A 15,709-nucleotide genomic window follows, 5' to 3' on the forward strand; every position below is an offset into this window, starting at 1 on the left:
TGTTTAATGAAGTTGCCACGACATGTCCCATTTGACCTCCCGGGTCATGCATATGTATAGTAACTCAGGTCAAGGTGAACACGCTGTATTCACTACCAGTACGTTAACACAATAAACTGTCACAAAACACACATGCAGAGATGTACTGATATTGTCTGAGGTATTATTAATTACCAAATTTTTAAACCATTACCTGTTGAGACTGAATGTTGCTACTGGCAGCGTTGTCACAGGTCTCATTCTGCAGTTGCACGTCTTTTCAACCTAACCCAAAACAAATGACGTCATTTTTGGGATCGATACCGCCTCAATTTGAACCCAAGAACAAAGTGGTAGACCAACTCTGCCCAGCGAGACTGCAAGAGTTGTGATCAAATGTGAGTTGTGGCCAATTGTGAGTTGTGGACAAATGCTACCTCCTGGTTGCACCCATGGCAGTTGACTAAACGGTATGACGAACACAACCTTTAACCACTGGCCTACCACCAGGTTCTATCCTTACAAGAAATAGTAGGTGGATGTACTGTCTGACTAACAAACACTTTAGCCAGCAAGCTAACTCCTGGCTCTACCCTTACAAGAAAAAGAACCCGCACGTACTGACTAGCGAACACTGCAGCCACTGGCCTACAGGTGAGTCTAAAAGAATATCGCACAAAGAGTGACAATGAGAAATATGATCATGAGAGCGCGCTCAAGGACGATGGCCAGCTGTTTCCATTCATATGTAGCCTCGTCAAGGCTGTCTTGTGTTGGCATCCTCCTCTTGTGTAGGTCCATGGCCTTCTCTACTGTGCGGAGCAGTCGGTTGAGAACATCCACCACGTTATTCCCTTCACAGTGCTGTCCCTCAGTCAGGATGGGTGCTGCTTCGCCTGCTTCCACAGCCTCGACACGAGCAGGAGTTAACATCTGCGCGTTTAAATCAAGCAATAAATTGTGAGCAACGCAAATAAATACTGCCTGCCTTTTCAGGAATTGTCCCCGTTTGCACCAACTGGACACATATTATTCCTGACGATATCTCAGAATGAACATTCAACATACGATGTTCTTGTCAGTAGACCGTGGCAAGTCTATTGTGCATTAAACGCCAAGACCAAATACATACTGGAAACTATATAAATAAAAGTCCATATTTTCATCAATAGAAGGCGAACATTATTCAAGCATAAAAATAAAACATACCATGTTTTGGTCAGTAGGCGCTGGCAGATCTATTTTGATGAACAGAATCCGAGCAAGAAAACTAAAGCACACAGTTTTCACATTTCGTGGCAGTTTGTGTCCTCTCATCCCTCCGTAATGAATATTCAGGGTGAACACAACCAGACAAATACTCATGGTCACGATGACTATATTAATTGCGCAGTACCAACCTGAAGGAGAAAAAGCTCAGATTAAATAAAGTGGATAGGGAACAGAGCATGAGTCCTACAAACAGTTTTTGTCACACTGGTTATGGTATAAATATACCATCATGAGAAAGCTATATATAAATAGTGCAAATGCATCATGAAACACAAAGGCTGTATACATATTCTACATGAGTCGTGTATACGTGGCGTAAGTGTAATGAGCTGTATGTGTGTATGTGTGTGTGTGTGTGTGTGTGTGTGTGTGTGTGTGTGTGCGTGTGTGTGTGTGGCGGTTTTGCTGAAATAATGCTGAAAGCATACTCACTCACTAGTATACCTGGGATTGTATAGGGAAAGCGCATGAATTATGGCGAACAGGGACCTCAATGCTACGTTGGCCTCAACATTTGGGTGAAGTAGTAATCTATACGGAAAATGTCATAAAAGCTTTTCTTTCGATGAAAGTGGCTGGAGATGTCTCCCATAGGTAGGATTCAGTTGAAGTGTACATGACAAATTGCAAAACATCATTAGCAAATGAGGCAAAATGCTACACTGCTATGCTCAAACCGAGTGAGCGAGCTAAATATTTAATAAACTACAACACCAACAACAAAGAAAACCCGCCAAAAACGGAAACGCACCAATTAGAGGAATCCCAAGCGACGTTGGTGGTAGCCATGTCGAAATAACAAGCATCAACGCTATCATTGCCAATAGAGAAGTGATTCCAATAGATATTTTCTCTCCAGATTTGTTGGGCACCAGAAGGCCCATCAGAGCTACCAAGGTGATGATGAAGCAGGGCATCATGAGGTACATCCGGAAGAATCGGGGCCGCCGTCTCACTGTCACCGTGTACGTTAACGTAATATAGGGCTCCGGACAACATGGGTAATACAGAGCCTGCCGGGCATTCGTAAGTGAGATCAGTTCCCATTCCGCATTGGGAGTAAACTCAGATAAGGATGCATCGAAATGGTCATCATTTGTGATATTGAGTAGATCCCCATTGTATGTCCATGACTCGAACATCATCTGACACCTTTGTCGGTCCATGGGAAAGGATGCGACGTTGAGTTGACACGACGTCTTCAAGATGACCTGGTAGACCACAAGTACTTTCCCACTTGACTCCAGAACGGCGTTGGTTAGTCCGTGGGATGATATTTGATTGTCTTCTTCCACTCTGCAAGGGGAGTGAACATAAATTACCAAACACTTTAAGTCCATAAACGTAAACAGCTTAAGAGGCTTTAAGCAATCCCTCAAGTTTGAAATCCCTCCCTCTCTCGGTCCTCCCATCCCTCCTCAAGATTTCTCTCTTTCCATTCCCCACCGGGGAAACAAACACTGCACATATGAAATATTTAAAAATAATTTCCCCATAACACCCGCTATTATTACCAGGGTGGCACGCATATAAAAGTAATCTATTTGGCAAACAAATAGAATAACAAACTTTATTTCAATCTAGCTATATTACACTACATATCCTGATTCCGTTAAATATTTTGCTTTCATGGATACAAATGTGCGTCCAGTATAAACTAATTTTTAAAATACTCTCATCATAACCCCTGCTTTCATTGACATCAATGGGTACTTACGAGTTTTTTATTCTCAGGTCAGGAGTCCAAATGGCGTCAGATGGGACACGGATGTCTTTGACGTTGTTGTACTTTTTTGGTTGCCATGCTAACGATGCATCAGTCCATCTCTAGGAAAAGACCACGAAAATATACTTCAGTTTATGTCTTGTTGAACATTATGGCTTTAAATCTGGTTTGTACAGTAATGCTATAACTCAAGAAGTGGAAATTACTGGTATTTTGCTACAGGAACGAAAGGTCTGTAAGAAACACATTATTTCAGATCTACTCGCTGTACCCAGGATTATAGTCAATTCTCCGTATGTACACATCTCAGTCCATTTGTGGGGTTGAAGTGACTAGTGTATATTTTGTAATGAAATGGGGTTGTATATAACAATCAAATTCACGAAATAATAATAGTTGTGCAAATTAACCTCTGCCTTTGTATACCATGCACACGTTTCACACAATATGTTGAACTTGTAATACATGTTATTGCTCTATAGCCAGGCTATTGTCGTTGGCATCAGTTATGTAGTGACAAGCAGTCCACATTACCCACGTCCTGCATTTCCTTATTTCCACATGAACCTGGTTCGCTGCCATGTGGCTGGAAAAGCGTTCAAAATGGCGGAAAACCCAACTCACACTGACGCCAACGTACCAAATATATCCAGCATTTCGTAATGAGCACTTGCTTTTCCTCGTCCTACAACCAATGAAAAGCAATGACGTCATCAGTTCGGTACATTCCATATTTAAAAATCAATTCATATTATTTTAAAACTACAGTAAATTAAGTAAGTCAGTTATGATATCCTGTATTACCTACGTTCAATATGCAACTTAAACATATCATTTGTCATGTTCTTATTGTTTTTTTCTGGTAACACCAACTACAAATTTAAATGTACTAATAAAACTGTCATAATCTTATATAATCTGTCGGAATTTGCACAAAACATTTGATGTCTATTCTTAAATCCATCCTTGATAAATCTCGGGGGTATACAATCTGATAAATCTCCCTTATTACCCTGATGCATTTTCGACCACGGATCGATTATTGTTCTACCTTCCTATCCTGGCTCCGCCACCTCACAGTAACCAATTAGATAGGCCGTTACAACCGAACTTGTCAATGTTAGTAAAGACGGCGGACGCAGTCGTGAAGGGGCGCCCGTTGTGCGACTCGAAATTAGGGAAAAATCACACAGCAAAAGGACAGGTCTGAAAACCTAAAGACATATGCAACAACCCCTACTACCTTTATCAGGGCACCTCTGGAACAACTGCCGCAGCGTAGACACCTTGCGGGATTTTTTTTCTTTTAAAAATATTAATCCTGTCTGTCTGTAAACACATCACATTTTGTCTTGTGCATTTCAATATTAAATGGGTCCATGGTAAGACACATGAAGGTCCGTGGTAGAATAGGCCATCAGCATCCCCTATGCTTGTCATAAGAGGTGGATAATGGGATCGGGTGGTCAGACTCGCTGACTTGTTGGGCACTTGTCATCGGTTCCCAATTGCGCAGGTTTATGCTCATGCTTTTTATCACTGGATTGTCTGGTCCAGACTCCACTATTTACAGACCGCCACCATATAGCTGGACTATTGCTGAGTGCAGCGTAAAACTAAAAACTAAAAACTCACTCACTCACTCCATGGTAACTGTTCTTAAGTATGCTTACGATGTCAGGTATCTGGAGAAGGTTGAAACCCATCCACACATCCAGGGTGGTGTCAGGACCAAAGGGGTCAACACGTTTGTCGTAACCTCGAAACAAATTAGCAACCAGGCGTTGTTTTGGGTTGCGAGCTGCAGAGGCTGACGACAGAAAAATCATGGGAATGAAGAGGCGAAACCACCCAACAGGATATCATAACAAAACAGACAAAAGATGCAAAAAACAAGATATCATCAGGGGCATACAGAAGACGTGAAGCAGCAGGATGTAGATACGGTTAATAATTTCCTGTGACAAATGGCATAAGAAATTCCCTATGAACCAGCCAAATATAACACTGACAAGTCTAAAATATTCAATAATATATTGATCGAACAATTAGAAACTTACAGTGATTCTTAATGGACGTTTTTAGTACAAAGTGAGTGAGTGAGTTAATATTTAACGTCACGTCGGCAATATTGCAGACGTATTGTGACGAGAACATACGTGACATAAAAAGGAATATATATATGCACATTATGAAGAACCTGTTGACGAAGGACAGTAAAACAACTAGACTATCACAGTTACTATTTAAAACTAGCGTAGAAACTTAAAAGCGAATATTATCACTATTTGGACAGTACAATATACAAACAGGCCATAGATCGCCAACAACCGAAGTCGAAAAGGCAGACAGATGCAGGCCGAATTATGTCCAGGACTCCAGTTATTTCAAGTGTAGGGCCATGTGTGTGTGTGTGTGTGTGTGTGTGTGTGTGTGTGTGTGTGTGTGTGTGTGTGTGTGTGTGTGTGTGTGTGTGTGTGTGTGTGTGTGTGTGTGTCCCGTCAACACAAGAAGCAACCTTTATGTATACAGTCATGTATTCCAGAACATTCTAGCACAGTGAACCCGGTTCGCCATAAACTTAGAACTTTCTCATTCGTGTTTACGAACAGAAAACAAATTACTCATATACAGCAGGCGTGGCGTTAAACCCTGGTGCCAACCGTCATCATGAAACGGCAGAATAACATCAGGCAAAAGGAGATTGGATACACTAGGACACAACAAGAGTCATCACGAAAACAACAGCATAGCATCCGGTGTAAGGGGATCAGGGAGTGAGTGAGTGAGTTAATATTTAACGTCACGTCGGCAATATCTCAGCCATATCGTGACGAGAAAACTTGAATGAACACTTAAATGAAATATATGCATATTGTAAAATTCTGTCAACGAAGGACAGTAAAACAACTAGAATATCACAATTTCAATTAAAACTAGCATGGAAAGTTAAAACTAATATCACTAATATACTATTTAGACAATACAATATAAAAACAGGCCATAGATCGCCAACAACAGAAGGTAGATCACCATACTAAGGACCATGGGGACTTACAGTACCTTTGCTACCTGCATGGACCCTAGCTGGATTTACATCATCCCTTCAGCTGCTGGCGAGTGTACAAAATGCTAGCCAAAATTAAAATAACAAGAATACTACAATTAAAAACCTGGTAGATTTAAATTTACATAGAATGCTTTGGGACTTACGTACCCTCTCAGGAGGACAATAGTTTTACAATACTTCAACCTCCCTTGAGGGTACCGCCACTAACAATTCAAGTTACTAATATAAACTACCGATAATTAAAATACATCTATTTACAGCACATACTACTCATAATTCAACCAAAAAATCAATTTCCTTTAAAAAAACCAATGATTAAATGAGAATTAACGGTGTTAAAAAGATCCTTGACAGTTTTGACATTGAAATATTTATCCCTTGTGATGGAGAATTCAATACAGTCAAGCAGAATATGCTTGACCGTGATTCTCTCATCACAAGGGATACAAAACGGAGGATCCTCACCTTTTAACAAGTATACATGAGTATATCGTGTATGGCCAATACGACATCGTCTTAAAATAACCTCTTCAAATCTGGATTGACAACCCAAGTGGGTGTAACCAATATACGGTTTGATTTCATGCAATTTATTTACACCAACTTGGGTGTCCCACTTCTTCTGCATCAGATCACGGATGTAGGTTCTAATGCTAGCTTTGTAATCACTGTAAGGAATAAGAAGTGGTGTCACAGATTTGTTGAGCGCTGCCTTGGCAGCAAGATCGGCCATTGTGTTACCAGAAATGCCTACGTGGCTGGGTAACCAACAAAAGACGATGTCGTATTGGCCAGTCTTAAGATTATTATACAATTCAATTATTTCAATTAAAAGTGGATGTTTACAAGAAATATTTTTAATGGCCTGGAGGCAAGAAAGAGAGTCAGAATAGATTATATACTGTTTATGTTTCGGGTGTCTTTTAATATATTTAAGAGTTGTCAGTATTGCGTTAGCTTCAGCTGTAAAAATGGAGCTGTTACCTGGAATTCTAGAAGATATTGTTCTGGATCCAATGACAGTGGCACAAGCAACTGCACCACCGTCCTTGGAACCATCTGTAAATAAGGGTTTGTAATTGCTATATTTATGTTTTAATTGATGATATTTTTGTTTATATTGTAATTCATTAGTTTCTGATTTTTTAAATGAAGTTAATGTTAGATCAACTTGTGGCCTAACCAACTGCCAAGGTGGAGAAGAAAGAAGACGGGAAGGAGCTATGTTTTCCAGCTCAATGCCGGCCGAGGAAAGAAAGGGTTTAATTCTGTGCCCAAGAGGGGGAACAAGAGAAGACCTCTTGTCGTATAAATTTTCATGAAGTGGATTAAACACACAATTATATGCAGGATTAGATTCATTAGAATATAATTTAGTAATGTACTGTAAAGACAATTTTATGCGACGTTGAGTAAGAGATGGTTCATCGGCCTCAACGTAGAGACTGTCAATAGGTGAAGTTCTGAACGACCCAAGACAAAGTCTAAGGCCTTGATGGTGGACAGAATCAAGAAGTTTAAGGTTGCTTTTGCAGGCTCCACCATATACGATGGAGCCGTAATCGAGCTTCGAACGGACCAGTGATCGATATAGGTGTAAGAGGGTAGTTTGATCCCCTCCCCACTTTGAGTTGGAAACAACTTTTAACAAATCTAGTGCCTTCAGGCATTTAGCTTTCAGGGATTTAATGTGCGGTAAGAAGGTTAAATGAGAATCGAAAATTAAACCCAAGAACTTGGCCTCCTTAACAACTTTGATGGGAGTGCCATTTAAAGATAGTTCAGGGTCTTTATGCGGTTTATATTTTCTACAAAAGTGTATACAATTAGTTTTGGATTCAGAAAATTTAAAACCATTTTCAAGACACCATTTGTTTATTTTATTTAAACACAACTGTAATTGCCGTTCAATAGTATGCATATTCGTACCGCGACAAGAAATATTAAAATCATCCACAAAAAGTGATCCATCGATTGAATCAGTTAAAACCTTAGATAAGCTATTGATTTTGATACTAAACAATGTAACGGACAAAATACTACCTTGTGGAACACCCTGATCCTGATTATAATGATCAGACAGGGTAGAACCCACTCGGACTTGAAATTGCCTGTCTTTTAAAAACTCTGATATAAAAAGAGGCAAACGACCTCTTAACCCAAAGTCATGTAAATCCTTTAAAATGCCATGCTTCCAGGTGGTATCGTAAGCTTTCTCAAGATCAAAGAAGATCGATACAGCATGTTGTTTATTCACTATAGGATTTTTAACGAAGGATTCTAAACGTACCAAATGATCTATGGTACTACGGTTTTTCCTAAAACCACACTGTATATTTGTGATCAGGTTATTGGTTTCAAGATACCAAGTTAATCTGTTATTCACCATACGTTCCATGGTTTTACAGACACAACTTGTTAAAGAGATTGGTCTGTAATTAGACGGATCGCTATGATCCCGGCCAGGTTTTGGAATGGGGACTACAATGGCATTACGCCATGAAGTTGGGAAATTCCCTGTAGTCCATATCGCATCAAATATATTAAGTAGAGTTTCCAGACATGATTCGGGCAAATGCTTTAGGAGCTGATAATGGATATCGTCGGCCCCTGTCGCAGTATCATGAGCTTGCTCAAGAGCAGTATGGAGTTCATGTAATGAAAATAACTCATTATAATCTTCGCCATTATCCGAATTAAAATTTATCCGTTTCTTCTCTTGTTGTTTCTGGTATTGTTGAAATGTAGGAGGGACGTAATTTGACGAAGAAGAATGTTTGGCAAGAGTTTCACCAAGCTTGTTGGCAATATCAGCTTTATCCGTTAACAAATTGTCATCATCCTTCAGATGGTGTACCGTCGACTTGGAACCTTTGCCCTTAATTCTTTGTATCATATTCCACACTTTTGAAATCGGTGTACGGGAATTGATCTTAGATACATAGTTTCTCCAAGACTGACGCTTATTCTGCTTAAATGCACGTCGAGCCTTAGCATTGAAAATTTTTACTTTATTCAAATTATGAACAGTAGGGTGGCGTCGAAAATATTTTTCAGCTTTCTTCCTACTCTTTCTGGCCTGCTGACTTTCACTATTAAACCATGGTTTACGAATGTGTGGAACTGCAGAGGATTTTGGTATAGATTGGTCAGCAATGTTGTTCAGCATATCTGAAAATAACAGTATAGGATCTTTGCTGTTCGCGAAAAGGTCATGTTTTAAGTAATTAGTACATAATGTCTTAAATAATGACCAGTCAGCCCTGGCGAAGTTCCGTCGTGACAATGGCGGATCATCACCAGGGTGGAGTGTTTTAAGAATGGTTGGGAAGTGATCACTCCCACAGAGGTCTTCATGGACCATCCATTCAAATTCATTAAATAAGGTAGAATCGGTGATTGACAGATCCAGAGAAGAATATGTCCCCGTTGCTGGATGCAAATAGGTGGGTGAATCATTGTTAAATATACATAGGTTATTGTCTGAAATAAGTTCCTCAAGGATTTTACCTTTATTATTAGTATGGGCACTTCCCCAAAGCGGGTTGTGTCCGTTGAGGTCGCCCATGATGATACAGGGCTTCGGCAGTTGATCATACAGATTTTGGAGATCCGACTGTTGAATAGTAGAAGATGGAGGAATATATAAGCTGCACAATGTCAGTGCAATGTGAAGGGTCAGTCGAACAGCAACAGCTTGAAGATCTGTATTTAAAGTGACTGGGCTATGTATGACACTCTGATGAACCAAAAGAGAAGCGCCTCCTGTTGCTTTTTCACCAGAGGGAGAAAAGGAATGATAATTACTATATCGTGTTAAGTTAAAGCTGTCTGTGTTTTTCAGATATGTCTCCTGGAGACATAAAGCTGCCGTCTGATAATCTTGTACGAGTAATTGCACTTCACTGAAGTTATGATTCAATCCTCTACAATTCCATTGAATAATATTGACCAATTGAGTCATGGTGCTACAACCGGGGACCGTTCACGTGAACGTGAGGAATTTTTCCTCTGTTTGTCCTGTGAGGACAAAGTAACCTCCATATCTAGAGGCCCAAATGTGTTTTCTAAAGGAACCTCTGGTGGGGAGGGGTTGGTAGGTGTTTGGTTCCTGTTTAGTTTCTTTTCTTTCCTTTTTTTGGAATTAGTAGTTACTGGTTGAGAAGAAGACGTGTCAGGTTGATTTTCAGATAAACTCTCTGTCTGGCTTCCACACGTAGACTGACTGGCTCGGGACGTAGATGCAATGACCGCGGACTGAGGTGAAGCATTAGAAACAACAGGTCTTTCTGACTTGACCCAAGTCAAGTCAGTCTGACATGCTATAGAGGACGTTGCTACAGGGCGAGAGACTGCAGCTGAATAGGTTAAATTCAACGGATTTGAGTTTTGGTTTTGCAAGAGTTTTTTAGCATCAAAGTATGAGATATTTTTCTCACATTTCAGTTTCATGATCTTCGCCTCTCTTTGCCACACAGGGCAAGACTTGGAAAAAGTAGGATGTGAGCCATCACAATTTGCACACCTTGGATCTTTTTGGCAGTTAGTATCCTCGTGGTTGTCTCCACAACGTTGACACACCACAGCGTTACGACATGATTGTGAGCCATGACCGAATTTCTGACATTTGTAGCACCGGAGTGGACTGCTGACATACACCTCCACTCCGATATTGAAATACCCTACCTTAATTGAAGTTGGAATACTAGAACGAGAAAAAGTCAAGAGGTAGGTGTTGGTGTTAATAATGACTCCTTCTCTCTTAGCAGTAAAACGTTTCACTGATGTGACAGCCTGTTCCCGGAGCTCCGTAGCAATGTCCTTTTCAGACATGTCAGAGAGACAGCGTGCTTTATCACGAATGATGCCGCGACAGGAATTTAACGTTCTGTGCACAGACACAACAACCTCAACGTTAGCAAATGTTTTGATAGATATCAGATTCAGAGATTGTTGTCTCCGTGCACACTCGACCAACAACGAACCACTGCGAAGACGAGTGACATTGGACACTTCTCCACATATTCCAGAAATGGCCTTAGAAACGGCAAACGGATTAAGCTTTAAAGGTTGTTTATCTTTAATAGGGGTTCCAGGCCCCTATTGCCCTCAACCACCAGGATCCCCTCCTCCGCCGACACGGGCCGCAACCCACGGCAAACGGGTTGGTGGACCAAATATCCCCCCGGGTCCACTACGGGGGTGTCGGCGAGCTCTTGGCGTTACCCAGCACCCACCACGAGGAGGTGGCTCGCCACGGGTGCCGGGGATCAGGGACACATGGATAAACAAAGTTATTATATATCATCTCTCTACATGCTCTGATGATTCAATTCGCATGATACTTTGGTTTTAATATTTGGACATTCTGTTACTAGTCGCATGAGTGATTGTTATAGCTTATCTTTACAGCAGGACACATTTCCCGATGTCTTGATGTCATTCGACTACTCACAGTGAAAACTAATCTAGATCCGGATAATCAGAAAACATACCGGCCAGTTTCAAACCTTTCTCTTCCTTCCTTTCCAAATCTACCAACAACTATGACACCTATCTGACAGGAGCTTACTGGGTGACTGTTAGCTAGCGTATGAGGCCCGTCACAGCACGAAGACAGCTCTGCTGCTAGTTGTGAATGCGTTGCCGTTCTCATGGAGTCAGAGGATATATGCCATTTTTTCTCTCCTTGACATGTCCGTGGCTTTCGTTGCTGTTAATCACATGTTGTTCATCAACAGTTATTCAACAGTTCATCAACACCCTTTCAGTTCTACCTCAACGGAAGGCAACAGGTTTTCAAAACCAAGGGCGAGCAATCACATTCTGTCGGACTAAGCTCATGTGTTCTACAAGACTTTGTCCTGGGCCATGGGATGTTTGTCAAAGTATCTTGCTCTTATCACGAATCACCATGAGATGAAACACCTGTCTAGCTTTTGCCGCTGATGCCCATCTGATTTCACCCCGTTATCATAAGTTAAACTTTGGATCGCACAAAGCCATGTAAATTAGATGTTAAGATCCAAGCCCGTCTCCTTCCATGGAGAGACTAGGTCAAATGCCTCCGCTTTGGAATCAAGAAATCATTACTACAAAGGATCCAGAAAATACAGAACATTACAGAAAGGATGGTGTCAAGAGTGTCCAAATTCAAGCCGATTTCACCTGTTCTACAATTACTACCCTGACTTCCTGTTGCATCTAGCCTGAAATTCTAAGCTCCAGCACATCTACCCTGTTTACTGATTTACCACCAGCCAACAGAGGTCACTGCACTCAGACAAACTCCACCGTCTGGCAATTCCTCAGTGAGACATCACAAACTTTGGTGATAAACAGTCTGCCTCGAAACATAAATCTCTCTCCTTCATTTCACTCTTTTGGATCTCGATTAAAGACAATTTCACCCCCTTGAAGACCTTGAATCTAACAGGATTCATCATTACGTTTTACAGGATATGATTAATATGCAGCAGAAAGGGTTGCAGCAGTGATCCTGGTACAGTCAGACTGGTAAGGCTCATCATCAGCTCAGGAAACTTGCAACAACTACACTAGCTTCTCCCAGGAAATGCTGCCTAGCCGCGCCCACCAAGAACATTCTGGAGAATATGTGTAGACTTTCCAACACTGCAGCCTTCTGCATGACACAGAGTGTCAGCGCCAAGAGATTAGGAGATACCAAACCCATGATACGGAGGACGACAGGGTACTTGCGACGCAAGCGAGATTGTATATGGGCCTATTTCAAAGAAGTTTGAAAGCATCATTTTTCTTGACGCCCTGGACATGTTCAGAGTCGTACAATAGATGGACCTCGGACTCATGGCGCAGACGGTAGCAGAAGCAGCCAACTACGGCATCATGTCTTTCAAGATACGCTGTTTGTGCCAAGGAAGGGCATCCACTAACATGCCGTTGGACAGTCTCTGTAGATCCATTACACTGCTGACATTTCATGCTCATATTTTCTTTAAGAATTACATTTTGGTGACTACGAATGAGAAGTGACTGCTCCTGAGCAGCAAAACGGAAGTCCCCAGTTTCACATTTGAGACGGGAAGGAGTCGGTGGGATTGCTCTTCATTTCCACACACTTCACTCCTCGATAACATCGGGAGTCGTGACATGCATCACCAGAAAACAACATCCCATAAATACATATGTGCGAAAGGACACAATACAATTATATCAAGAAGAGCCTCCACATTAATTAAACCCAGCCGTCCAGAATTGAGTACAACATACGTCCGATTCAGAGAGGAACGAGGGTGGTGAGCTCAGTTATCAGACATGATCATTCTGCTCAGGCGGTCATGACTCTGAATGTCTTGTTTTGTCCCATCAACTACTCCAAAGGAATAAAACAGGACTTGCACAGCAAATGTATTGGCGACTTTGACCTTGTTTCGAGCTCCAGATTGTTTTAGATTTGAGAATATATTTAAGCATTACTTGGCCTGAGGTTTTTCTTAAATTTGTGCAGTTTGAGTCTTGTCTCGATCTTGCCTTCCATGATTGGTGTAGGCCTGATCTTCCACAAGATGATCAATAGCCATTCCTCTTGTAGATACGTTATTAGTTACCATGTCATATTTGAAGAGTATTTCAAATGACGAGTATTACATTTGCCGAGTCCAAACGAGAACCTGATCTTTCAACTAAGTGTCTCCTTTGGCAAAGATCTCAATGACATCCATGTAAAGGATATTAGCAGGCGGTGTTGGGGATCTGAGCTGAGAAGATCCAGGATTGTAATCCTCCTCTTTACAGAGCGGAAGGTTCAATGGATTTAGGACATGCAAAGGGCTGAAGGAGCCTCCCTGGGATATTGTGGAATAGATTCCAAAGTCTGCACCTGTCCTTGCGAGTATATTTCAAGTTGAGTTAACTAGCAACTCATTAAAGACTTGCCCAGGGAGGTCAATGCAATGACGAAACCTCAGAATCTATTCATTAGGGACAAAGTCGCATGCTTCTTTGTAGTCAATCGAGCACATTGGGAGGTTGCGGTGATGTGTTTTGGCCACTTTCGAAATCACTTTTTTTCACAAAAGGTTCGTCCCCAACATCCCTTTCTCCTCCTTTCTGCTCTCTGTAAGTTATCACTGACAGAGCAGTACGATGACACGAGGAGCAGGAGGGTGACTAGAGGAGCAGCAGGACATAAAAACAGCATAATATCAGATTATAAACAACTATATGAGAAAGTAGCAGCCTTCTTATATCTTAAACATTTAAATTACTTCTTACATGAAATGCCCGCTTAAGCCAGTGTGTATATAGTATTCAAAGCATCATGTTCACACACTCTGAAAGATTGTCCTTACCTAGTATCCACCCAATGAAGAGAAGAACCGGCTTGACATCCATCTTGGAGAACTCAGCAATACATGCCTATCAGTGAAACTGTGTACACCACTGACCGAACCGGAAACTATTCCATCTGTCTCTCTTGACGATTAGAATATTTGCCAGGTTCTAGCACAGATATAGGTGCGGATTCATTCCTGTGGCAGGATTGTGTCACGGTGGAATTTTGACAGCACTATGTGTGATGATATATGCATTAACGCCCAGTGATAACCTCGACGTTCTACAGCCTAACGTGATGAGGTTGTAAATAGCAAACGTCAAAACGATCGGGGGTAGACGATACATTATCTGACTAATGACACATTATCTGACTAGTGATATTACCAAGTTGCTAATAACTGCATAATGTATCACATGGGCCTACAAAGTAATCCATCCACTGACTGTGTGATGGAGATCAGCGCTGCCTGATATTAGAGTTGATGAATAGTCACTCCACAATTACCTAAAATAGTTCAATCGTCGTTTTTAACGAAACTCAGCAAACCTGGACACATATCACTGGGAAATGTTTGAATTTCCTGGCATGGCATCATTCTCCCAGTCCTAAACAGATCTGATGCTTCGATTTAACAGCAAAGGCGTTTCATTAATCCTGTGCAACAAAAAATAGACTTTCCACGGGAGATATCTGTCACTGATCTTCAGAAGTCTGGTGCGTGTGAGGAGGAACCAATAGATGTAGGCTAAAGTGGGACAATATCACGTGGTTATGAACCTATTCTTGTCAGAATCTCTTTAGAATCTATTCGGATGACCCAAGTTTATTGTCCACCCGGACTTTCTTTCACAAAGCCATCTTAGTTCGTAGACACTCAGTAACTTTGAACAGTTACGACCTATCTCGAGGTACGGTCACTTCGTGCAACGGACCCGTCAATTAAAGCTTTCAGTTGTACCATAATGGTGCTGGAAACCGTTGTCAAACTACGAACATCAAAAGTCCATCAAGAGTAAAGGTGTCGGTGACTTAATAAATGCACGGAAAAAGTAACATGCCGCAAAAGGGTGATAAGACGAGACGAACAAGTAACAGAGAATATGGCTAATAGCTGTTTGAGGATCATTACCTCAACTGGCATTTGAATAACTTGATATGTATTGACAATGATAGTAGCGGCTGTGTAGGTGGCAACAATTATATTCACAGCAGGGAATATGTATATTCACTGGACATGAACTGTTGTCTGTTATCTCTACAAGCAAGGTAGACTAACCTTCGTCTCCCTGAATAAATACACTTTTATGGCAACAAATAAATACATTTTATATTAAAAAGGAGC

At 41.2% G+C, this 15,709-nt stretch overlaps 1 protein-coding gene across 1 annotated transcript; it reads right to left on the bottom strand.

Moving 5' to 3' along the window:
* Window positions 1-639: 639 nt before the first annotated feature.
* LOC137256490 (neuronal acetylcholine receptor subunit alpha-7-like) lies at window positions 640-14,423 on the bottom strand. The gene is made up of 7 exons (XM_067794328.1): window positions 14,381-14,423; window positions 4,651-4,787; window positions 3,618-3,662; window positions 2,969-3,078; window positions 2,003-2,547; window positions 1,189-1,379; window positions 640-912 (listed from the first exon to the last, which is right to left on the bottom strand). The coding sequence occupies exons 1-7, from the start codon at window positions 14,421-14,423 to the stop codon at window positions 640-642; spliced, it is 1,344 nt and encodes a 447-aa protein (XP_067650429.1).
* Window positions 14,424-15,709: the final 1,286 nt, after the last annotated feature.

The sequence above is a fragment of the Haliotis asinina genome, chromosome 11, assembly GCF_037392515.1.
Source record: "Haliotis asinina isolate JCU_RB_2024 chromosome 11, JCU_Hal_asi_v2, whole genome shotgun sequence".
In the NCBI taxonomy this organism is placed as follows: Eukaryota; Metazoa; Mollusca; class Gastropoda; order Lepetellida; family Haliotidae; genus Haliotis; species Haliotis asinina.

Coding starts and splice junctions, on each gene's coding strand:
- LOC137256490 (XM_067794328.1), bottom strand. CDS start 14,423: ATGGATGTCAAGCCGGTTCTTCTCTTCATTGGGTGGATACTAG. Junction 3,663..4,650: donor TTCTCCAGATACCTGACATC/GTAAGCATACTT, acceptor CATTGGTTGTAG/GACGAGGAAAAGCAAGTGCT. Junction 3,079..3,617: donor CGAAATGCTGGATATATTTG/GTACGTTGGCGT, acceptor GTCTTTTCCTAG/AGATGGACTGATGCATCGTT.